Raw genomic sequence first — 25,201 nt, 5'->3', positions numbered from 1 at the left:
TATATTATACCTATACGTGTGCCTATATATAGGTATATACCTCTATTTGTGTAGAAGAAGGAAACATTTTTATTACACTTAAATGAAGACTACAATTTGTGATAATATAATTTTAATGGTACCAGAGAACCGTCTAGATATTATTAGATACGGTTTTGTTTTACAGTGTTATACCCAAAAACATGAGAGTCAATTAGGTACATATAAAATACTTAAAACTGTTAAAATTCTATCATTGCCAAACTTTTTACTCACCTGTATGTAAGTACAGGGTCGTAAAAAAAGTTTCGGAAATAAAATAATATTGTTATGAAAATTCCAGTCGTATACAATTTAGGTATTTTTTCTGGAGAAATAAAAACAAAACTCAATTTTTTCTCATTTCATTCATTATTGAAACGAATAAAATAAAAAGTGTCATTAATATTAACTACCCTCACTATGTTCTATGTTTCAATATTAATATGATAGGCATTAACATGGTTTTATTGGGCTCATTCCGGTAGAAAAATTATTTAACACAATACCTATACCTAACTGGTACGATTAAATTTATATTAAATAATACCACAACTAAACTTAATTGGGTGATCTATTAGGAAAGACACTTATTACTAAAAAAAATATTAAAATATTTCTTTTACATAATTTTAAGTCATTAAAATACAAAATTTTTCTTAAGAAATTATATTGACTATTTTTTATCGTTTTCATATTTTAAATTTGAATGACAACATGAATTTTTAATACCTTAATCCAAAGAAAAAAAATTGGAGTACTTCGATACGTATAAATTGAATTTTGGTTTTAAAGTTTAGATAAGTGGAGTGGAATCGTCGTAGAAGGGCATTCCCCAAAATGTTGATCAACTACTCTGCTCATTAAAACTTAAAATACTTATAAAGTTAACTAATACACTACTTTTCAAAAAATTGATTTTTATAGATCGAAAACTCTGAACAATATTCTGTTTTGTCATAAACAATAAAAATTGTATGTTAAAAGAGTAAAAACTAAACATATATAACGATATAAAATTGTTAAAAAATATAATTATTTTCCAAAATTATTGTTTTGTAACTAAGAAATATTTTTAAAAACAAGTGTTTTCTGAAATAAAGATAGTGTCTTATATTTAAAGGATAATTCTGTTTTAATATATTAATTATTAATGCAAACAGATATACATGATTTTATATCAAATTTAGATGGTTTTTTTTAAATAAAATTATTTAATTTTGTATGGTACTCGATAAAGTGAAGTGTAGGATGCTTTTAATTTGTTCATTTTATTGAGTATTGTAGTAGGTAGTAAAAAAAATTATAATCTAACTATAATTTAGTATGAAGTAAATAGGTACCCACCTACAAAAGTTGAAGTTTATACAACGAAGGAATTTCTTTAAACATATTAATTTAAAGATTTAAACAAGTGAACTGTGAATAAATTTTTAAAAACATATATTTTAAAATATTTTATTAATTTTAAAGGATACTTATAAAGTTATAACGTAGACTATAATACTGTCAACTGTTAGGCTTAAAAGTTATTGTAACATATTGTTCAGTTGGGAATAATAATTTCACTCATATGCTTCACCTGCAAAACATCTTGAATACCATATGATACCATATGATAACAATTATAACATAATACATTTTATTCACTCTTATTAATAACTTCTACATTAGCAAATATTTTAAGTTGAAAATGTAAATTGTGAAAATCATTGTAACAAACTTACATAACTTAGCAATATCTGCAGAAATTCTATGCATGCATATTATACAATTTAATTTGCATTACAATTAATTGATAAATAGATTCTGCCAGTCTGTGTTATTATTTATTTTGAATTAAATTTAGAAAAATGTGTGCCTATTTTTAATATTTATACAATATAATATCAATTAATATGATTTTATATGGGGGACGGAGTGGCCGAGCGGACTAAGGCGTCGGTTGCGACGCGCACCGACGCCGGTTCAAAACCTCGGCCGCGGGTGACATTTTTCTTCGGGCAAGTCACGGTGTTTGGAGAGAAGTGCCGCCATCTCCCACCCGAGCATGGCAGATACCTACGGGCTACGGGTGCCCACTAAAAAATCTGCCAAACTAACAAACACCACGTGTTTAACCTACAGTACCCTCCCTCACAGTTAAAAACCACCCAATGGCCTAAGTTGCCATGGGTTGATTAGTTAATTGATAAAAAAAAAAAAATATGATTTTATCATAGAAAATAAATGTATAGAAAAAACTTGGACAGATACTCGACTGCATATTATATGTCAAGTGTAACTCGTTGTTGAGTAGGTCACAGTAATGGATATGTTAAATTTGAATTTAATTATGAATCATTGCGTTTCATATGGTATCCAATCATGGTGGCCCATATTTCAAAGGATATTTTATATCATATTCATTTTCGCATTACAAGTAATATACTAATAAATAATGATACGGTAGAATGAACTAATTTATTAAAAAAAAAAAAAATCGTTTTTCTTCATTTAAATATCCAGTTCCTTCAAAATTTGAACTTCAAACACTAAGAAATAAAATTGTTCCAATGCATTTTCAATATTTTTAAATTATACAAAGTACAACTTAAAAAAATTCTTTTTTTTAGAATTCCGAGTTCATACCGAGCATTACAAATTTTATCAATGTGTATGGAAAAATAAATTAAAAATTTCTAAAAATTGTTTTACTTTTTACCTCACAAAGTACTAGTTTAATTACATGTATGCTAAAATCAACCCTCAATATTAAAGATTGAATCATACGAAGTGACTTCAGACATAAAAAAAAATGTAAATAAAACACACATCATTGAAAACTAATAAGTACTTATAGCTCCGCTTAGAATCTAAAAATTATTTTCATAAGTATAAAACAAAACGACAAATATCATTTTCAATATCATTCTCCGATTAAATCAATTACGGTCCATTTAGGTATCACTGACTTAACAATTTAAATTTTGAAAAATAAATGATATTCTTGATGAAATTAAAATATATGACGAAGATATAACGATTAACGGAAACGTAATATTTAAATGAATGTGTGGCTGATTGTAGTCATAAGTCATAACTAATAAATTCTATGATCAAGAATATAATATCAAGAAATTTAATTGATAGGTACCTATTGAGAAACAAAATCAATAATTTGAATAAACTATTGAATAATAATATAATTATATTTAAAAATATAGTTATCTATTGATGATTAAAAACATTTATTGAATAATATATATTTGTATTTTATTTTTATTACAACAAGGGTTTTACCCAAATTAATAATATATTATATTATATAGATATCTACATACTCCTAATATTGTATTACGTAAAATTACGAACTACCTATACAAAATTACATTTTAAAGTTTAAACTATTATAAAACAATTTAATTATGGAATTCAGGATTTTCTCAATCATAATGAGTTTATACCATAATATAACACTATCAAACATTAAAACAAACGGGTCTGCAGCAAACTAAATCATAAAAGTGTGGAGAATATAACTTCCACCTATATAAGTTAGAAAATAGGATATGTATAATATATCATTAATCATTATAGTTAAAATTATATATTTAATTTTACATTCTTATATAAGTACAATTATTTATACTTAATAACAATGAAACTGAACGAAAAAGTTAAAGTTTAAAAATGTGTTATTCTGTCCCAAAAATTTAGAAATGTTTTAACATTTCTTTCAGCTTTTATAATATATTTTTGATGTGAAACATCTAATGCGGTGTGTGAAACCGTGTGTTGGTATAGCGACACATCGCCACGCGTGCAACGCACGCGAACTATCTAATGCGCCTTTAAAATAAAGAATAATTTTTCTTAAAAAAATCTGAATATTTTGTTTTTAATTATGCCATGTTTATTTCCTTTAATAAACCATCCTTTCAATTTTCATGCATATTTTCTATACCAAATAATTTCGATGTTTCACATCTGCTAGGCGTCCCACAACGGCACACTTCTTTTTAAATTGAATAACTAGTGTATATTTCTACTCATAATAAAAATGTTATTTTGAATTATAACAAATGAATAGGATAACAAAAATCTATTTTCAAAATTTAATGCCTAATAAATATTGTATTTTATTTTTTTGTTATTTATTTTATTTTTAGTTTTTCCCTCCGTTTAAAGAAGAAAAAGGAATATCAAATATAACCTTCCAGAAGTTTCAATTAGATAAAACTCACAACCAAAAGGAGTCACTTAAAACTTTGGGAGCACTCGCTCTATACTAGGAAAAATGATATCAGAAGAAATAAAAATTACACGACTATCCTTGTAAAATCAATACTTCCAAGCTTTTTACAGAAACTAATAAAATGAATCTAACAAATATTTAGTACAATTTTTAAATGAGCAAAAGTTCAACTATTATAATATAATATCTATAAATAGATACAAATATATCCCACCAATCATACAAATATACAATAATATTGAATATTTTAATCTGTTGATATAAATATATTATGTAATCATTAACTATCTAACATCAAACAATTGCATGAACAAAGTATTATGAATTATGATTTAATATGCACACTCAGGGTGTTACCAAGACTTTCAAGTAGTGCAACCTCACCAAAAATTTTAAGAAATCTGATTAATCTTAAAATAAATATAATAGTTTTATATTTTATTAAAATGCAATAAACCAATCGCTATGTATATTTAATTAAAATTAATTTGGATTCATTTAAAGTATAATTAATAATAATAAAAAAGGTGGGTAAGTGGATGTCGTTCTGCTGTACAGTAGGTTACAAGTGGGTCACTGTAATGGATGGTGTTAAATTTGAATTCAATGATATAATAGCATTATATAAGAAAAACGATTCTGAGCGAAAACGGTCAGTCAGCCTATGATATTACCAATTATATTTAATGATATTATTGTGAATAAAGTAATTTATATATAACCTATTTACGTGGAATCTTATTTTAAATTTTCAATCCTTAGCTATAAAAGTTGAACATTTTATAAATTTTCAACTACAAAATTATTATTAAATTTTAAATATGATAAATGTTGTCAAAATTTGAACTTTAATGCTTATAAAACAAGGAATTATACCTATGTATTTTTAATATTTTTCAACTGCTATTGTAACAATATATCAGGAGCCTTGCATTAAATTGTCATGCTTTTTACCCAACAAATAAAATTTTATTGATATTTATAGAAAAAAAACTAAAAAATGAAAACTGACCATGTCCGTAAACAGCTCAAAAAGAGTCAAATTATTTTCAAAATTGTATGGTATAATGGTGTATAGAAAATTCTTATATAAACATTCAGTTAAATTTTCAAGTATCTACAGTCGTTCGTTTTTTAATTACAATAAAATAAGATAATCGTTACATGAGAAATCAAGTGAATATCAAACGTTGTAAAAATATGAATTTCAAACACTCGTAAAAATTTAATTTGAGTTTCTTGTAGACATTTTTTTTTGATAAAAGTAGAAAAACTTATGAGAAATTGTGTATTACATTTTCATATCTTAGATTTAAAATGAAAATTTTTATCAATTTCTAACTCAAAATAATTTGCGAATTTTCGTAAATTTTACGTATTTTGTCAATATTTGAACTTTAAATACTTATAAAAAAATTGTGACTATGGATTTTTAATTTTTTTTATCTGCATTTGAAACAATATACTAGGAGCCTTCTATTAAATTTTCAAGCTTTTTTAACCAACAAATAAAATTTTATTGATATTTATGGAAAAAAAAAACCAAACAAAAATGGAAACTGAAAAGGTCCGTAAAGATCTCAAATAAGTCAAAATATTTGGAAAATGTTATGGTGTATAGAAAATGCTTATATAAACATCCAGTCAACATTTCATGTACCTACGGTCATTTGTTTAAGAGTTTCACCAAATACCAAAATCAATTTTTTCGAAGACAGATTTTGCGTACAAATATACTAACCTAACCATTTTTCCTTAATTTTTCTTTTGTTTTTCGCGGCGCTTTTAAAAACTACCGGAATATTACTTTTGAGCTCCCAAAGTACCAATTAGATTCACTTTGCTTTCAGAAAATATACTATTGAAGAAAATCTAAGCACTTTTACCGTCCTAAAAGGTAATGACAGACACAAAAAAAAAATTAAAAAAACACACATCATTGTAAAGTCAATACTTTTATCGTTCCACTCAGAATCTAAAAAATATCTGAAATTACTAACCATATATTTTAAAATCACCACATCATATTTATAACTTTCATCATATCTTACTATATCTTATTAAGAATGATACAAAAAATTATAATTGTATAGTGTACACAGAATCCTTAAGTTTTCGACTTTATATTCTTCGTTATTTTTATACTTTTATATAATTACACGTGACAATGTGAGGGTAGGGATGTATGAATCCATTCGGGGTGCCATTAATGTACACCATCATATAGTATCATATGTATGAATAATACAATATTTTTGCTATTCAGCATGCAGTCTTATAATATGACAATATTATTGATAGTTATATACTTATATATTATTATTTTACAGTGAAAGTTACCTCGGTGCGATGTCACAGGCCTGCTGGGTGATAGCCGCCACTGCAAACCACATGCTGTTGGCCAACGTGAAAGGATTGTGAACGAACATTGGGGGTGGTGGTATGGTTTGCTGTAGTTCATGCCCTAAACCTCCGCCGCCACTGCCGATGCCGATGCCGCCACCACCGCCGTAGCTATTGTGAACCGGCCTAACATGCGCCGCGGCAGTGGCGTGCGCGGAAAACCGCGACACGACGTACATGACGATCACGACGGCTACATAGGCAAACCCAACGCTGATCCACACCTCTCGTGACAGTGGCGATAAGAAACTGAAAGCGCCGGGCTTGTGTTTGGACGGTTTCTTAATCAAGATGTTGATAGCCGTTGACATGAATGGCTTACTAAATTCAACCACTTTCTCCCGTTCTGCTGTGATGGTGAGTGGTGCAATGGCCAAGTCCACTTCCTACAATATTATTAATAATAGTAAAATCAAAAGCTTAAACCAAACAAATTCTCGAAAGTTAATATTTCAAATCATAGACATCCCTGACAAACGGCTCAGGATACAGATTACAGGCATTTGTTTGTAATTTATAAGCTATTTAATAGAATTCAGAGTTTGTTATCAGTGGCCGACGCGAAAGGTCATTCGTAACCTGTCGTAAACCATAATCCGTTACTCTCTGTTCCTCTATATTACACCGTAATAATAATAATCCATATGTCTTCTAGAAAAGGGCTAGATCCTCTGGGACTCAACATTATTCTTCAAAATCTTACACTACCAAGTAATACTACACTGTCTACCCAGTACCCACACAGTGCAAATAAAACTCATAATACACCATTATCAAATTTAAACGAAAACGAAGATGATATGAGCTTAGCCACTTCAAGCGACGAAGAAGATCAACCACTAACCGAGGTTAATAAAAAAAAAATCAGATATTTAGAAAAATACATAAGATTTCGAACATTTTCATAGCTTACTATCAAAAACAATTATCAACAAATGTTCCGTTAGCAAAGCGCACTAAAATTAAACCAGTCTTCAATCGACAATTATTGATCCGTTAACAAAAGTTTTTACGATTCAAAAATGACGTTTCATACCTACCAGCTACAATATGACAATAATTATCCATTATAATTAGAACTCTTCCAGTCTCAATCTCAAAGGAGTCCATATTTAAAGCCCTAAATTATTTTGAATTCAATGTATAACCTCCGTTACACAGTTGCGAAATCGTTCTAATTGTCCTATACCTATCAACCTTGCAGTTGTACTACCTATCTAATTATCTAAATCGTCCAAATAAATATATTCATTAAGCAGATTAATACATTGAATCATTGTAAATTAACCTAGGGAGCCCATAAAAGGCATTCCTCAATATACAAAAATTTCCAACGGTATTCTTATGAAAAAAAACTTAAGCATGAAAAACCAAACCCGACAGTAACAGACTGTTCAGTCTATGAACAACTCAATCAAAATGTGTAGAAAAATTATAATCGAGCATATAAGTAACTTATTCGAATTACTTGTCACGCAGGTTTCATTTTTATTTATATATCCAAAACTTTTTAAAATGTATCAAGACTTATTGTAGAACCTTAAAATTATCAATATCTAACTACAACTACCTACCTAGTTTGATATAATAAGCTCATTTCTTACTAACAGACAATTTTCTGTTATAAATTTTATATTTTTAAACATATAACAGCTGGTGTTTCTCAAGGATCAATACTTGGTCCTACTGTATTTAATGTCTACATACTTGACGTCCCACAGGCCACCTATTTATACAGTTCATTAATTAATTGAAAATTCTGTAGCTCTAATTCGAAATATAATACAGTTTTTTTAATGTAATATATGACTATAATAGCCTCTCTTTTACCTTGGTCTAAAAATATTTTTTTCAAAAACCACTTAAAACGTTAACTAACAAAATTAACAAATCTATACTAATATAATATAAAGCTGAAGAGTTTATTTGTTGGTTTAAACGAGCTAACATTATATAAAATTTCAACCGGTAGTGAGTTCCTTATTAGTTATTACCTACCTATTGAATTATCATTAGTTATCAAAGTGTAAAAGCCATACAATTTTACAATATTATGCTGCATTAGTGAAATATAAGTTGCTTTCATTCATTCAAAATTCAACTAATTTCAAAATAGTTTTTTCTCCATATTATATGATTTAAATGACTCAACAAAATTTTAAATTTTAAATTTTTAAAAATATTTTTTTAGACAATGGTAATAAGCTATTAGTCGTATATTTCATTAAAAAAAACTGCTCTACATTATCTGCATTATATTACAAATTCAAGCTGCTAACATTCTAATTAATTATCATAATATACTGTATAATAGCCTATTTTGTTGACGATTCAATAATTTACATAGGAGCAAAAACAATAAATTTACAAAATCATATAAGTATTTTATCGACGACGTGCAATAGTTGGAAAATATCAATAAATCTCTCAAAAATTGTAATTGTTTTGTGCAGTATACGTTGTAAGCGTGCTCCTCTGTGTTCAAACTACCAATCCCTGGGAAGCTGACCGTCAAGTATCTTGGCGTAAAGTTGGATAAAAGACCTACTTGGTGGCCACACTTATCGTCTAAACTTCAATAAGGTTATCAACGCCTAGCGATACTAATAGGGTACCCTTCTCTATACTAAACAGGAAGTCTAAATTACAGAATAAAATATATTTACTACTTATTTATAAACAAGTGTTTATGTATAGTATTAATTTATAATTATATACTAATCACTCAGTCACTACTCCATTACAATCAATTAATATTGTTTATCGCTATTAGCCAAACGAAATATGTACGTATTTTTCATCCTAAGATATAAATAGTGCAATCAAAGAATGACTTATTGTATATATAATAAAATAAAATTCCGAGCTTGCTTCTGACAACCATATCCATACAAGATATTATAAGGCTTATATAATTATTTTGTTTAATTAATTTTGAATCAAACGATAATAGTAGTAAAAATTATTTAAATTTCGTTTTGTAAAAAAATTTAAAAAATATTAATTTATAATTTAATATGAAATACTGAAAAACATTTATAACTGGTATCAAAAATCCTATTATATATACATGTGAAAATATTCTAATCATATTATTTGTAGAAAAATGTGGAATCGGAAAATCATTTTTTCATTAAATTTGATTTTATATAGGTACTTTAATATCATTTGGAGGATTCCCTGCATAAAATAATCATATCTTTGAATTTATTATATTTTATTTCTAAATATTTTTTATGAAATACGAAAAACAATTTGTTTTTTTTTTATTCTGAGTCCAATAACTTTAGTCATTTGTTTAATGAAGAGGCATATACGTATCGTGTTTAATACTATAATAAATAATATGGTAAAGTATTTTAGTCAGTATGATTATTATTTTAAAAATAATATCTATATACCTACTATATAACCAATAATTATTTTGTAAAAAACGAATATTTCATTAACTTAATTTTCTATAGACCTTTAAAGTATTCTGAAAAACTGGAAAACTCCTATATTAACTTTTCAATCAAAACAAATTAGTTAAATTGTCTATATTATATTATATTTGTACTTAAAATAGGTGCCTCTTTTAATTGAAATATTGCCAACAAAATTACATAGTAAAAGGAAAAGTTTTTGCATGCAAGTATTTGGTTGGTTACCCATTGGTTGTATATTTTAAAATTTAATTAAAAAATAAAGACAAAATAAAGTATCTATTATTTTAAAACAAAAAGTAATGATATTGCCATGTGCAATTATATCCATTCTTATTAATATTTTAAAACGCAATCTAAAGTCTTCATTAGTTTTTATAAAAATTAAAACCTAAATCAAGTATAAGCTGATTCATATCGTTAGTAATAATTGGATCATAATTAATGGAGGATTACTATTATATGTATATAAAACGATGTTATTACTTACTTTCGTTTAGACCAGAAAACAAAATATAATCAAAGATCTCGCGAACAAAATCATTAGGTAATGTTTAGCGTTATTTATTCAATTAGTTTAATTCAATATATCGTATACAAATATGTAATACATTGCTGCTATAATATTACAAATAGAATAACTGAGTAACACCACAATTCTTAGGTATTACAATAGCCACAAACGTAATAAGTGGCTTATTAATTAAATAATAAAAGTTAAATGGACTTTAATAAAACTGTAGAATATTCATTGAGTGCATTGAAAAATGTTTACATCAATGATTAAAACATTTTGTGAAGGTAAATAAGAAACCGGGCTACAGATCTATATACTCTTACAATTGACGGTGAAATAAACCTTAGCAGAACCTTTGCCACACATATTGTAACCCATGTAGATGTTTTTCTTTTTTTCAGTTAGTGTAAATTGAACAATTGCAATAAATAAAAACTGATAGGATTCAAAAAATGAAATAATAGCACAATCAGAGCATGAAAAAGACAAAAATCCAGGCTATAAAATGTTATACTTTCGTTATACAGCAGTGACTTTTAATTGGCTTTTTAATAATTATAAAAAATAATTGTGATGTTTATAAAAAATAAATAATTAATTATAACAATACGTATTATTTTAGGAAAAAAACTTACAAAGACCAAAATTGATTTTATAACGTTGGCGTATTAACCATTGTGATAAAGAAAATTATATTTTAATAAAACCAACATTGATACTAGTTGAACGGTTTATTCAGTAGCATTCGTATGAGTAATAATTCAAAATGTATTTCTAGTATCATTGAATTTTGTTTAAAACAAATATAATGGATACTCTGATTTAGTTTTATGTTATATTATTATATAGTTTATTATACACATGCAAGACACATTTAAATTAAAATAGTATTAATAATAATTATAATTAGACATTTAAACAGGTCAGCTATATTAATATAGAATGATTTTACTTTATAGTTTTGTAAATTGGGAAACAGGAAGAAATTAAATATTTAAGTAATAATTTTGATAATTATAGTTATAAAACATTTAATTAGACGCTTTATTAATTCTATAGTCCATACCTTTCTGATTATTTCACCGACCATCCCGTCCCAACCACCTTTAACTTCATGATTCTCCATTCCATATTTTCGATCTTTGACAGTACGCAGCTCATCTGAAAAAATAAGTTTAGTAAAAATGCATCAATTACTATAGTTGCCACCATACTTCATAACTCTATTATGATGCTATTCACTAAATATATAATGTAGTACCTACCTCTACATATTTATACTTAAAACAAATTAAAATCATGTTAAGTGTGCAATATTGGCTAAATGGTGGTATATTTATATAGGTACTAAATATAATAATTATTAACAACCAATACGTATAAAGTTAAACAACTGGAACATAATTGAACAATTAACTTTATAAACATCGTTTGGTTTATTATTTACTTATTGAGAATTATTTTCCAACTGAATAGTTATTCATAGTAGTAATAGCAGAACTCAAAACTCAAACATAGTTTTCGATATTAATTTACCTATCGTCAATGATAATAAGTAATAACTATATAGAGCGAGTAATTGCGAGGACAAATTTTAGGCTTTTGTGACAAACTTTAAAGTCGACATGACGTGTAATAAACGACTATCGGCAACAATTTGCATACCTACTGATCACGAAGCATATTATCATCGTCTTTTGTTTCTCAAATATGTCTTGGATATGCTGTAGAAACGTACTGTACAATTATTGAAACTAAAGACTAATACCATACCAGTAAGGCTAAATTAGACTTATTTTAAATGAATGAACAAAAATGAAAATATGTGTGATAAACACGAGAGTTATAATCATAGATACTTAAAATTTTAACTAATTGTTTATAATAGCATTTTCTATATTTGATGTTACAGTTTTTTAAACTTTTTGAGCTATTTATAGACATTTGACATTTAAGTTTTTTTTTCTATAAATATCAATAAAAAAATGTTTGCTTGTTCAAAAACATTAAAAAAATAATACAAGGTTAGATATTATAAAAAAATGTGTAATATTATTTTGAGATTTTATAATATTAGAATTCTATAAAGTGCCCTACGTTTTTGGCTAATCTATAAAAACTTATAAAAACAATTTTATTTTCTAATAAATATATAGTATTATGCTATTTAATCTAAATTTTTTACTATGTTGGGTTTTAAAATAAAAATAAATTAAGAGCTAAACAGTTTTTTTGCATTTTAATACTGTATCCCAAATATACCACAATTAAATTTATAATCATTTATTAATATACATTTATCAATACTGTGAGAATTAATATTTTAAAAACCATGTGGTCTGATTTTATTTTTTAGCCAAAGAATATTTTATTATTTTGTTTGATATAAATTCTTAAGCAACGGAAATCTGTAAATATAGGTAACTTATAATATTTTGCAACTGTTTAATCCTAGCTAACATTGTAATATCGTCTTTATATTCGATACAATTATGTGTTTTTATATTATTTATGAAAACTCTATTAACACTTCTGATAAAAATTCCACTGACATGGGGGTTTTATAGTTTATACCTATACAGCTATACTTCATATTTACTAACAAGGAAGAAAAGGGAACTGTACGCCCATTTTGGTAAGCTCTCGTTTGTTGTTAATGGATAGCATTAGTGACGCTCGTATTCAGGTCCGGATATGGTCATGTATATAATATGTACTATATTATAGTCATATGGTCCAAAGGGTAATCATCTGTGATGACCCCGAAACTCTGGGGATTGCCTAGCCTGTCTATTGGCACACAAAACCCTTCCCACACATCTCTCTAGTCCGCGGGTTTTTAGTATTCGCATGTAGGAAATAAATATTACGATACCGTGTAAACTTCGACTTCTTTTCCTACTATCTGAAGCCGATGTCCCCACCATTTTCTCAAATTTACAATCAGCAAATATAGGATATGACATATTATGTATCTAGTAAATTAGCCAATAATTAAGTGAATCGAAGTTTAGGTGATACCTATACATTTTAAACTCTATAAGATATTAAGTTAAAGGTGTTCAGTGTTGTACTGTCATTCGCACTGAAATACAAAATCCTAATTAATTATATCAAATTGTATATCACGGATACAAGATCCATGAGGTTTCGATAAAAAAAAATGTGTACTGGACCCAGGTATTTTCATTTGTGAATTTGAAACAGAAAACATTGCTAGACTAAAAATGAGGTCAACGAAAGAACTTGTAACATTCGTTACACCCTATGTACCTATATTTTTATACATTAAGCACATACTATAGGGTTGACTAACACAAAATATACATACTTTCCGACCCGTCCAATTTATTACTTATTATTAAAATGACACATGGCAAGCAGTTCGGCAGTAATCGCTATATATTTACTTTTAAATTATCAAGCTAATGGATTTGGATATCTACATCTGGATATTGCTAGGTATATCAACCTAGGAAATTGATTATTGTATAATGATAAAGATAAATCTTTTTTAAACAACATAATATTATGATGTATAATGTATATCATTTTTAATACCCTTCCCCCCCCCCCCATTGCAAATAGCTGTGTACGTATCTAATATTGTGTTGATCACTTGCACTGAATACTGGTGATTTGAATTCAGACTATATAAATAGACTAAAAGAACTCGTGGACATTTAGATAACATAAAAGACGAATAGCCAAGTATTTTTTAAGTCTATATTCAATCTATGAAATTATTTGTGTTTAAGTTTTCAATTTTCAACTATTAACGCAGTCAAAATATGATTCTTAGAATACTATATATGGCCGCCAATGGCCATAAGTATAAATAAATATTAAATACATTTTATTTATAGCAACAACTGCACCAAATGTAATTCATTATAAGTTATAACATATTGTAGCATTTTAATGCTGTTTCTGTATCATATAAAATGTATATTAAATATTAATGCTATAATACATAATTGTACACTTAAATAAGTAAAATATGAATATTGTATATGTGAACTGCAGTGCTACATAGTACACAGCACAATAAAGTTTAGTATGAAATATAATTTTTAATATTTTTAATTTTAAATGTATAATGTATTTCACGTGAACAGCTTAAAAATCTATTTAACCAACAGAATTCCAGACATTTACAAAGAATGAGTTTTTAAATTAATGTTTAAAAGCGTCGGGAGATATGCCTAAATTATAAACGTACGGCGACTTTTAAGTTAAGTAAAATAATACCCACTTAATACATATTATATAATGTCAAAATGTCAAAATGTCAAACAAAAAACATTTTACGGTGTGTCCAAAAATGTAGCTTTATTTTGTGATATCAAATCAATATGCCAACTGTACATTTTTTCTTTTAAAAAAAAAAAATGTTTAGAAATATTATAGATTTAGTGTTCATACATTATTAAGTTTTTTTTTTTTTTTAGTTTTTCCGGCCTTTAAGATCATCCCGCAAAACAAATTTCCCTCCAATTTATTCTATTTTCTATTATACATTATTAAGTATTCGAGAATATTTAAAATTATATTTTAAAACATAAGTAGGTATAAGATGACAAAACGAAGAAATATTTTTATATGTAACTATACATTTTAAATCACATATTAATATGATATAAATAGGAATTAAAACTCATATACCTATTAAAAATGTATACTAAAATAAGTTAACTGAGTTAATTTATTTTGTTGGTACCTACACATATTTTACACAATGCTTATCAAGATCAATATAGCCTCAGAATAACCTATACCTATCAAACAACTTTCGATAGAAAAAATACTCTTAAAATACTAATATTTAATATAAAAAAAAACAACATGTTCCAATATTATTGTATGATAATGTTATGTTTCTGTACACTAATTAAATAATTTTACTTTTGATAACCATTATTGCTTAATTAATCAAGACAAACTTTAATTTATGGACATAAATAACCAGAATTCAAGTATCAAAATAATTAACACGTCGATATAAAAAATAAAAATAAGCATTTACGTTATCCATGGTTTTACAATACCAATTTATCTTTAAATTGCAGTTCATTATATAATTTTGAATTATTATTTATTTATTTATTTAGATTCTGAGCGGAGCGGTTAATGTATTTGTTTGATAATGTTGTGTGATTAAATAAAAAAAAATTCATATTTGTTGTCAGCGGGATAGAAAGTGGGATTTTGATAGAAAATTAGTTCTAGTTGGTAGATACTTTTGAGTCGTAAATATCAGAAAATTCCCAGTTTATTTTAAGATAATCGGTTAAACTAAATAAAATTAAGAAAAAATGGGAATATTTACATAAACCCAGTTATTAATAAAATTGATTTTTTTTGATAAATAAAAAAATATTTAATTGATTGTATGATAATCAAATTTACAACAAAAGGTACCTAATGTCTTTATGTTTGTAGCTTATGCCTTATAGTGTTTTTGATAAACGTTTCAGAGATTGTTCTTAAAGTTAACAGGAATGTTTAAAAAGTAGTTTGAACCACCAACCACGTTCAAAAATATACCACAGGCGGACCCATCTTGGTAAAATTAGTTCACATAGCTATAGGTACACAGATTCCAATTTCCCGTTAACTGAGGTACACTAAACCAGAGATAGGTATATCGATATAGCACCGTATTTTATGTTTGTACATTTTTCCCTGGTGAAGTCAGATTATATAGCTAGAATTTAGAAGCTTATAAAGTAATTTCAATAATATATTATAATAAGTTGTAGTAATACTAGCTGCGTAACCCAACTTTTCACAAGAAAAAATTAACAAACCTTAATTACGGCGCTATGCCTCAGTTCACGAGTAAACTGGAATCGGTGTACTTACCTCGTTTTATGAATTAATTCTGCCAAGATGGGCAATCCGCCTGTAATGTATTGGAATATATAGCTCTTGATATATTTTAAAACGTGATTCAAACTACTTTTTAAACTTTTCTGATAACTCTAAGAATAATCCCTGAAACTTTCGTCAAAATCGGTTCCGGATTTTTTGGTACATAAGCAACAGGCATAAGGACATTTCTTTTTGTTGTACATTTTAACTACAAAAAATAAATTAAATATTATTCTCATTTATTTCAAAAGAATCTTTTACGTCTCATGGTTATCGTCTCATCGGCTAGAGTCCAGTGTTTCTCAACCTTTTTACTGTGGCGACCCCCTTTTTGAATTTCAATTTTTTAGCGACTCCACTACAAATATTTTTTTTATATACTCGCATAGAATATAGATCATTATTAATAATCAATACTAAAAGTACTGTACATTGTAGACAACATAATATAATACACATAATATTATAATTATTTTTAATTAAAAAAACGTATTGAACATTAAATTTTAATTCACAAGTGACTCTAAATAATAATTTGGGTGACCCCAAGGGGGTTGGTGACCCCCAGGTCAAGAAACACTGGGCTAGACTGTACAATTTTTTTTTCTTATATCAAAAGCAACCCTATTTAGTGTATACAAACAAAAGCTTATTCGATTTTTGTGAGCCAAACTGAAACTGAATGTAAGCCACCTTATAGCAACTACCGACATATAAGTGTTAAAAAAGAAGAAGCTTAAAACACCCTCTGGGCCTCAAGAATCTATTGATACAACATTTATTAAAATCGGTGCAGTAGGTAGTTTCTAAGACTAGCTGTTACTAAAAACTCATTTTACATTTTAAAATATAGATATTTAGGATGTTTTTGTCAAAAAATAGTTCTACCTGATTGGTAAAAAAAAAAATAAATTACTAATAACAATCTAAATAAATCATAACATATGAATAGCAATAAGGCTAACACTCATTTCACCTCAGAATCGTTTACGTATGAATTGATTTGAAAATTAACACATTAATAATACAGTGACTTGTAATAATACCTACTTACCGACGATAATGAAAATCGAACATGAAATTCCTCGGTTTTTTAATAAGTATATAAAAAACGTATTCATTATTTTAAATCTGTTATTCTACTCTTCTAAATATTACGTAACGGCGATCGCACACCGTCCAATCCATCGTAAATATGTTTGATGAACCTAAATGGGTTCGTTGCGCACGGGTTTATGGTCACAGCCTAATATTTATACTGACGTGATTTGTAAGCACACCAAAGGTTCTCCAAGACTAGCATCACAGGCCACAGCACCCTGTCGATCCTCTGGAGTCTCCTCCTAACGACCGAAATGAAACACCAGTAAATTAGTTTCCTGCCATTAGTTCATCATTATCCGTTATCTTGTACATGCCTAAGATGACAACCTCAGCCGAAAATTCTATATTCTGCAGATGCGGTGCCGGGGCCGTCCATCTTATATTTTTTCGACTTGCCACTTTCGACTTCCCCGGTGGTAATAGCCGTATCTTGTACCGATCAGTCAGGTACCGGCACAGCAGCGATGACAATCACCACTATGACTATAAGGGTCCATTAAACTATTTCCAACAATGCAAATGGTTGTTCGATTTCGACGACCCCTGCCGTTACTTCGGTCAGCAGCTGTACCACAGCACGAGACGAACTGCTATCTGGTTGCTGTCTTCTATTGCGGTAACCACCAATCACCATCTCTGTATGGATCATGATAGCTGTCTTACTTATTATAGTATTGGTGTATGTGTTTGTCAATAGTTGGCGTATGAAGTATAACTGAAGGAATTCGTATTACGTCTTATACAATTTTTGATATTAAATTAAATTATCTCTGAGACAACAGGTAGGTACAACGTAACCAGCCTGGCAGTACACCGACTCAATGAATTGCAACCATTTTTTTCTTACCCATCACCATTGATGCATATATTATATTAGTTATAATGATAATTAATATCATTTTTATTTTAATACGAAAGAGTACTTGTTATATACATGTTTGTGTTGTTACATATTATTTTAAAATTAAAATAATTAAAAAATGTTTAGTAAGTACATAGTATTATTATGTTTATTGTATAATAAATAATGTAAATCATATTCGACACTATAAGAAAAAAATTCCAATTTCAAAATATTCTAAGTCATTTTAGTAAAGGCGTAAAACCTATTTTAAAATAAATAAAACGAGTAGGAACAAAACTTATGTTGAGATATAATATTTGGTTCCTTCCTAAGTTAGTACTAACGAATTAAATTTGATTAGAAAATGTTTTATTTCCAACAAAATATTATAAAAAATGTCTCTAAAACAAAAAATATATAATTTTAGATTTTAAAAATTTGCTTCCTTATATTTTGTTTTTTGAGATGTCCCAAAGGACAAATTTATCACATCAAAACTTTAAATCATTATCTACTTAACAATAAGGATAACTTTTCTTGAAATGTGTTCTACTATCTTCAAATAATAATATTATGTTTACACGGATGTATGACGAGATTCTTAAAAGTTTTTCCATTTATACGTAAGATATTATATTTAAATACAAAAATCCGAGTGAAATATGATAGTTTTATGACAGCTGTATTATATATTTTTTTAAATATTTATATTAGTCATCGCAAATTCCTTACTTTTTGCTAAAATATTCATGACCTATTTTAGTATTTTTATTATAATATTGTAGACTCCAATAGCTATAATTTTGTGTTTCATAACTATAAAATTATGAACAATGTCCAACATATCTTATAATAATTACATTTATAATTTTTAGATAAAACTTAAACTATACAATTAACTAATTAAAATATTTTATTTAAAAATAAATAATTTAAAAAAGTGTTAAAATGAGTAATGGAAAAATAAGGTTATTCATGAATTACTAATTTATTAAAATACAAAATGTTATTTTGTAGCTTGGTGAGGCATGGTCCGTACACTCAACTGCGGAAATGTTCTGAGTGTATGTATCGGCGGTGTTGCTAGCTCCCGGATGGGTGACCACCCGAGATTTTTATCTACAAATCCTTGCCACACATACAATTATACAAACGTGTTTCAACCAACCGTTCCTTCCCGCTACAAACAAAATAAACCGCTAATGATCATAGTTGCCGAACTTAAGCTCAATAAAAAAAAAAAAAATGTTATTTTTTAGTTTAAAAATGAGTTAACTTTTTTATTGTTTTATACCGGAATATATTTCAATGACATTTTGATTATAAAAAAATTATTTTTCGTAATAAAACGAAATAAAAAGTTTTGGGTGACCATGAAACTGTATAACATCTGAGTCGTGGTTTAGCGACTAAAGAACTGATGGTTTGAGAAAATCTGTAATTTTAGAAAACTATTATCAAATTATGTGGTGGATAAATTGAATACAAAGAAAACACAAAAGTGTCTGAATTATAATTAAAATAGTAAAGGTATTATAGAGTCATTTAAAAAATAGAATGAAATATTTAATTTATAATAACCGATCTAAAGCAACCGATAAAATAAAAAAGGTGTACGTATATCAACTTCATCATAAAATTATAGTTTACAATAACGCATCAAAAACTCAATAAAATACAATGTTTAGTAAACACAACATTTTTGAAATTAAGAATTAAATTCATAAAATTTGATGTAAATAAAACGGCAATAATATTATAAACTACCATACTAAAAATAAATCAAGTATTGTTGAAATAATATTATATAATATTCATAGCAACCAAATAATCGGGTATCGGTGACACGTCATTTCCCTAAAAATAAATCAATAAAAAAATTGATATAATATAAAAAACACGTTTAAAATTAAAATTATGAGAGATGCTTTTTAAATAGTTTAATACATTTTAATTTGTGTATTGGTTCATAACGTACAGTGTTCAGTCTTTTTTCAAGTCCTGTATATTATTTTTCTTTCGTGTATTATATTACCTGCTTTCTACTCATAGAGGTAACTAGGTGGAGGGCCTTGGGTAGGCGTCAGCCCCCTCAGAATTTCTTAAGCCCTTTTACATTTTATTAATAATTTACTTATCAATAAAAATGCTAGATCTGAAGCCCCCACCCCCTAACTTTAAGGTCTAGTAACGCCTATATACTTCTCAAATTTGGCATCAGCCAAACTTTATTCTAACTTATATAAGTTTACCTATACTTGTCCATATAGTTGCACAATGCCTTTACTGACAAATGATAACGAAACTCTTCTTCAAGCTAATGTAAATTATTTTGAAACACTTAGATCGGTCGTACATTTTGAAGAGATCCAATTTTTTCATTTATGCATGTGATCATGGAACTACTTCGAACTAATAACATTGAAGCTTTGTCAAATAATACACACTACATAGTACATACCATAAAACAATATCGACATTTATATACTTTTTAAAGTTAAACCAAAGTTTGACTAAAACCAACATTAATAAGTCAGATGTGGGTATCTTTTCAAAAAACAAAAAATTAAATTATCGTTAATGAGCGCGTAATAAACCAATACACAAAAGGAAACGTATTAAATCATGAGCATTTCATTTAATTTTTAAAGATTTTTATAATATTATATTAATATTTTTATCGATGGTTATTTTCGGAATTATAAATATCTCATATTATTGTATTATGAATTTTATATTTTTTTCCAGATATTTTGGCACTAGGTAGGATCAAATAACACCGGATATTATATACTGGATCAAATTACATAGAATAAGAGTATATAATATACCTATAGTCAAAAGATATATACTCAAACATTTGAAATTCAATTTATTATAAAAACGTGTGTATTATATTACTTATCAGTACTTTAATACTTAGTTGGTTAATATCAGTCTCTTGTGCCCCCCCCCTCCTAACATATTTAGGTGATTTTTACTCGTATATTACATATCGCTGTACGACGTGGTTTTGAGTTTTCAACGTACGATCGGTTGCAATAAAAACAGATTGATTTATATAACACTCGCCACGTTACGTTATGTATGTACTACACGTCAAATTCGCATTAGTGCTTGTGGTTTAGTGTTTATAGTTCTGTTTCTGGAGAAACAAACACACAGCAAAAATCACATAATGCTGACCCACTAACTTTTTGTCTACTACAGCAATTGGATAATATGTAATATTCATGTTTAAAATTATCTATATAAAAATATTATGGGGGACGGAGTGGCCGATCGGACCAAGGCGTTGGTTGCAACGCATTCCGTCGCTGATTCGAACTCGACCATGGGCGGCATTTTTCTTCGGGCAGTCACAGTGTCCCGGGCACCCGGGCATGGCAGATACCTACGAGAGCCCACTTAAAAATTGTGCCAAAAAAAAAACACGCGTGTTCAAAACGTACAGTACCCTCCCCATATTTTCACAGGCTAATGACCTCAGTTGTCGAAACCTCAACATCATAAACATCAAAAAACGCACAATAAAATTTGTTGTATTTTTTTTTAATGTTCTGTAATGAATCAATTATTAAAAATAAAATTTTGAAAATCTTTAACGCACTTCTCCTAACCAATGTGAATCTAACAAGACCCCTGACAACGAAATCCACCCTCCGGTTTCGGAGATCTATCTTACTAAATGAAAATGATTTTTTGTGGGGCTGTTCACACTGACATTTTTGTGGATTCAAATTTTTATACCGCTTGGTTGTGATATCAGTTAATAAATTTCTAAAAATTAAAAATCAAGAAAGTTTACATGCCGATCACTAACTTGGCAAGCATTTTTTTTCAGTCACCACGCCAGGCCCGCGATAAAAGCTATGCAATAGCTAAGAAATTGTAAATCATAAGGTTATTTTTTTTTAATGAATAATTGATCACACAGTAAAATATAATACATATCATGTAAGTTTTTTGTATTATATTATATTAATTAATTAATTATTTAAAAATTGTATTTTTTCGTGTTTATAATGTATTTTATTTTATGTTTAATTATTAACTTTATAAAACACCTGATAAAAGAAATCTTCAAGTTTGTAAATGTTGCTATTTAAAAATATACTAGGTACGTGATTATTAATTTTAATATTATATTTTATTCTATGTATAAATACTAATCGCATACAACATAAAACAATCTTCAGACTGAAAAATTGTTTTCAATAACATTAAATATTCGAAATGTATAACTTTGTCAACAATTAATTTTAAATCGAATTAATCTATCTGCGTATTGTACTTGAATAATTGTTTTACAAAGATAATTATGATTCAATACTTCAGTGAAAGGAAAATGAACATTTTTTTTCAAACTATGTTTAAATTTATTTATACCCTTGTTAAGATTTCTATTGAAAAACAATATTTGTGAGATACTATCTGAAATAATAAGGAAGCATTTATGATGAAGCACAATAGGCAATAACCATTTCATTATCTTAATTCCAATATTGTTATAACAGCGAGTTTCTGTTTTATTGCTTATCCAAAATCCAATCTAGATAATAGAATGTCCAGTGTGTGAATATAGTCTCAATTACTATCATAACACTTACTTATAATAAACGAAAATAATCGTGAAATATATTATTGTGAAATTAATTAAGTTTTCTTCATACACACACTTTATACACACACACACAGTGAAATATATAACCTAGAACACGAATCAAATCCTAAATGCGAAAATAGTTTAAAATTGAACATCGGAACCAAAATATTAATCAAGGTTATTCATTTAATTTTTATTAGTTAACACTGACATGATTTTCTGGAAAACTATATATAATATATATATAAGAAAGTACGAAAAAATGTTAGACCATTTATAACTCAAGAACGGCTGAGCCAATTTCAAAAATGCTTTCATCATTATAAAGGTACGTTATCTTTGAGTGGTGTATGCTTATTTAAAAAGGGGAAATTAAACCCCGTTGAGGTGTTCAAACAGAGATTTTGAAATTTTCGAAGGTTGCTATGGTTGCTTTTATAATAATTATTATTGGTAATCATTGGTTAATCGTTAATTAAATTAATATTATTATTTTATACATTTAACAATGCATAATGCATATCTCAAATGTACTCAACGGATTTTCATACATTTTTCACTAATAGATCGATCGAGCCACGGGGAAGGATTTAATGTAAAATTTGTCTTGGAAAAATTATTTGGATATCCGAAAAACAATAATAAATTAATGTTTGTCTGTATGCCCTTTATGCATTTCTAAACGATTGGACCGATTTTGATGAAATGTTTTGTGTGTGTTTGAGTGGTTACCGGGATGATTTAGATTCGCAATTGGATCCGGTAGATACAACCCCGACGACGTGCTCAAACAGGGATTTTGATATTTGCAATGGAAATTTTTGTTTATAAATGGTTGCTTTTGGTTATAAGAGAAGTAATTAATAGAAATTAGTATTTTATTTGTATATTGGTTGTCATTTGTTAATTGGGCAGATCAGGTACACGCATGCGTCAAATTTAATTTTCGCACATTACCTACCAAGGTGGCCGAGTTGCACTTACTGCAGAGTGTTACACCCGAAAGGAGTTGAACAATCACAATTTTAAGAGTTATCATTTTGTACGGGCAAGAAATTGCGTGGGATCAGCTAGTAAAAATTTAAAAATAGGCACTAACGTAACAGATAGGTACAAAATATTAGATACTCTACAACTCAAAGTTAACATTTTATTTTAATTATTTCTAATTTTAATAATTTTAATATTTTAATATATAATTAATAATCTATAATATTACTAATCAGTAAAAAAAAAATTCAAAATCTATCAATATAAATACATTATTCTTATAAGTATAACTTACATTTCACTCCAATTTTATCAGCCAATAATATAGCTAGGTCCTTGCAATATCCTTCAAATCTGTCATTTCCTGCTAACGATTCACCATACTTGGGCTTTTTAAACATAGTAAATGGTTCTTCCTGTAAAATATAAATTAAATAATAATGACAATTTAATCCATACAATAGATTTTCATAAGCAATATGTTACTTATGAAATTATTTTACATAATTTAACGTTTTTAATTATTTACAACAAAACATGAATAATGATTTTAATATTCAATGAATTATGCAATACAGTCACAAAATACTTCATTGATGAACAAAATTAAGACATACTTTACAATATTAATATATAATATTGATATTAAAATATGATTTATGGTTTCAATATAACAGGTACCTAGATAGTATAATATGTTATAAACATAATAATATGAAATCTAAAATAAAATCGTTGATAATACTAAAAATGTATTAAGTCTTTGAAACGTCACGAATTCGGTTAAGAATGTTTACCCTATACCCACCCTATGCAAAATTTTAGACTTTTTGCAATAAATATGAATCATAAGGTAAACCGTACTTAAGTACGACACAAAAAGGAAACTGTGGCATATGTATAGAATACATCAACCACTTCTGGCGGTTTGTCTAAAACCAATTTAACTCTCAACTCCTAGCTTAGCAACATCAGTCTATCTCGAACACGCACACTCTCTATACTTTACTCTCGCTCATCACTTGATGTTCATAAATTGATAATGTTCAAAGTTTTTAGTACGGTGATACTCGTATTTCATCCAAGCTTGGGGACCCTCCGGAACAATGCGCTATCTTGAAAGATTTACGACATTTTATCTTTTAAAATATCTGTATGCTCTTTCTTCACTTTTAACACTAAT

At 27.5% G+C, this 25,201-nt stretch overlaps 1 protein-coding gene across 1 annotated transcript in view; it reads right to left on the bottom strand.

Annotated features, from left to right (window-relative positions):
• The window catches only part of LOC132950407 (glutamate receptor 1-like), a 183,770-nt gene that overhangs the window by 22,543 nt on the left and 136,026 nt on the right, over positions 1–25,201 (bottom strand). Inside the window, exons 11-13 of the mRNA XM_061021843.1 lie at positions 24,314–24,434; positions 11,667–11,761; positions 6,596–7,044 (exon numbers count right to left, since the gene is read on the bottom strand). Coding sequence (XP_060877826.1) covers positions 6,596–7,044; positions 11,667–11,761; positions 24,314–24,434 — 665 coding nt within the window. The remainder of the gene's footprint in view (positions 1–6,595; positions 7,045–11,666; positions 11,762–24,313; positions 24,435–25,201) is intronic.

The sequence above is a fragment of the Metopolophium dirhodum genome, chromosome 8, assembly GCF_019925205.1.
Source record: "Metopolophium dirhodum isolate CAU chromosome 8, ASM1992520v1, whole genome shotgun sequence".
NCBI lineage: Eukaryota > Metazoa > Arthropoda > Insecta > Hemiptera > Aphididae > Metopolophium > Metopolophium dirhodum.
Note: the sequence above shows the minus strand (reverse complement) of the source record. Positions and strands in the feature narration are given on the sequence as shown.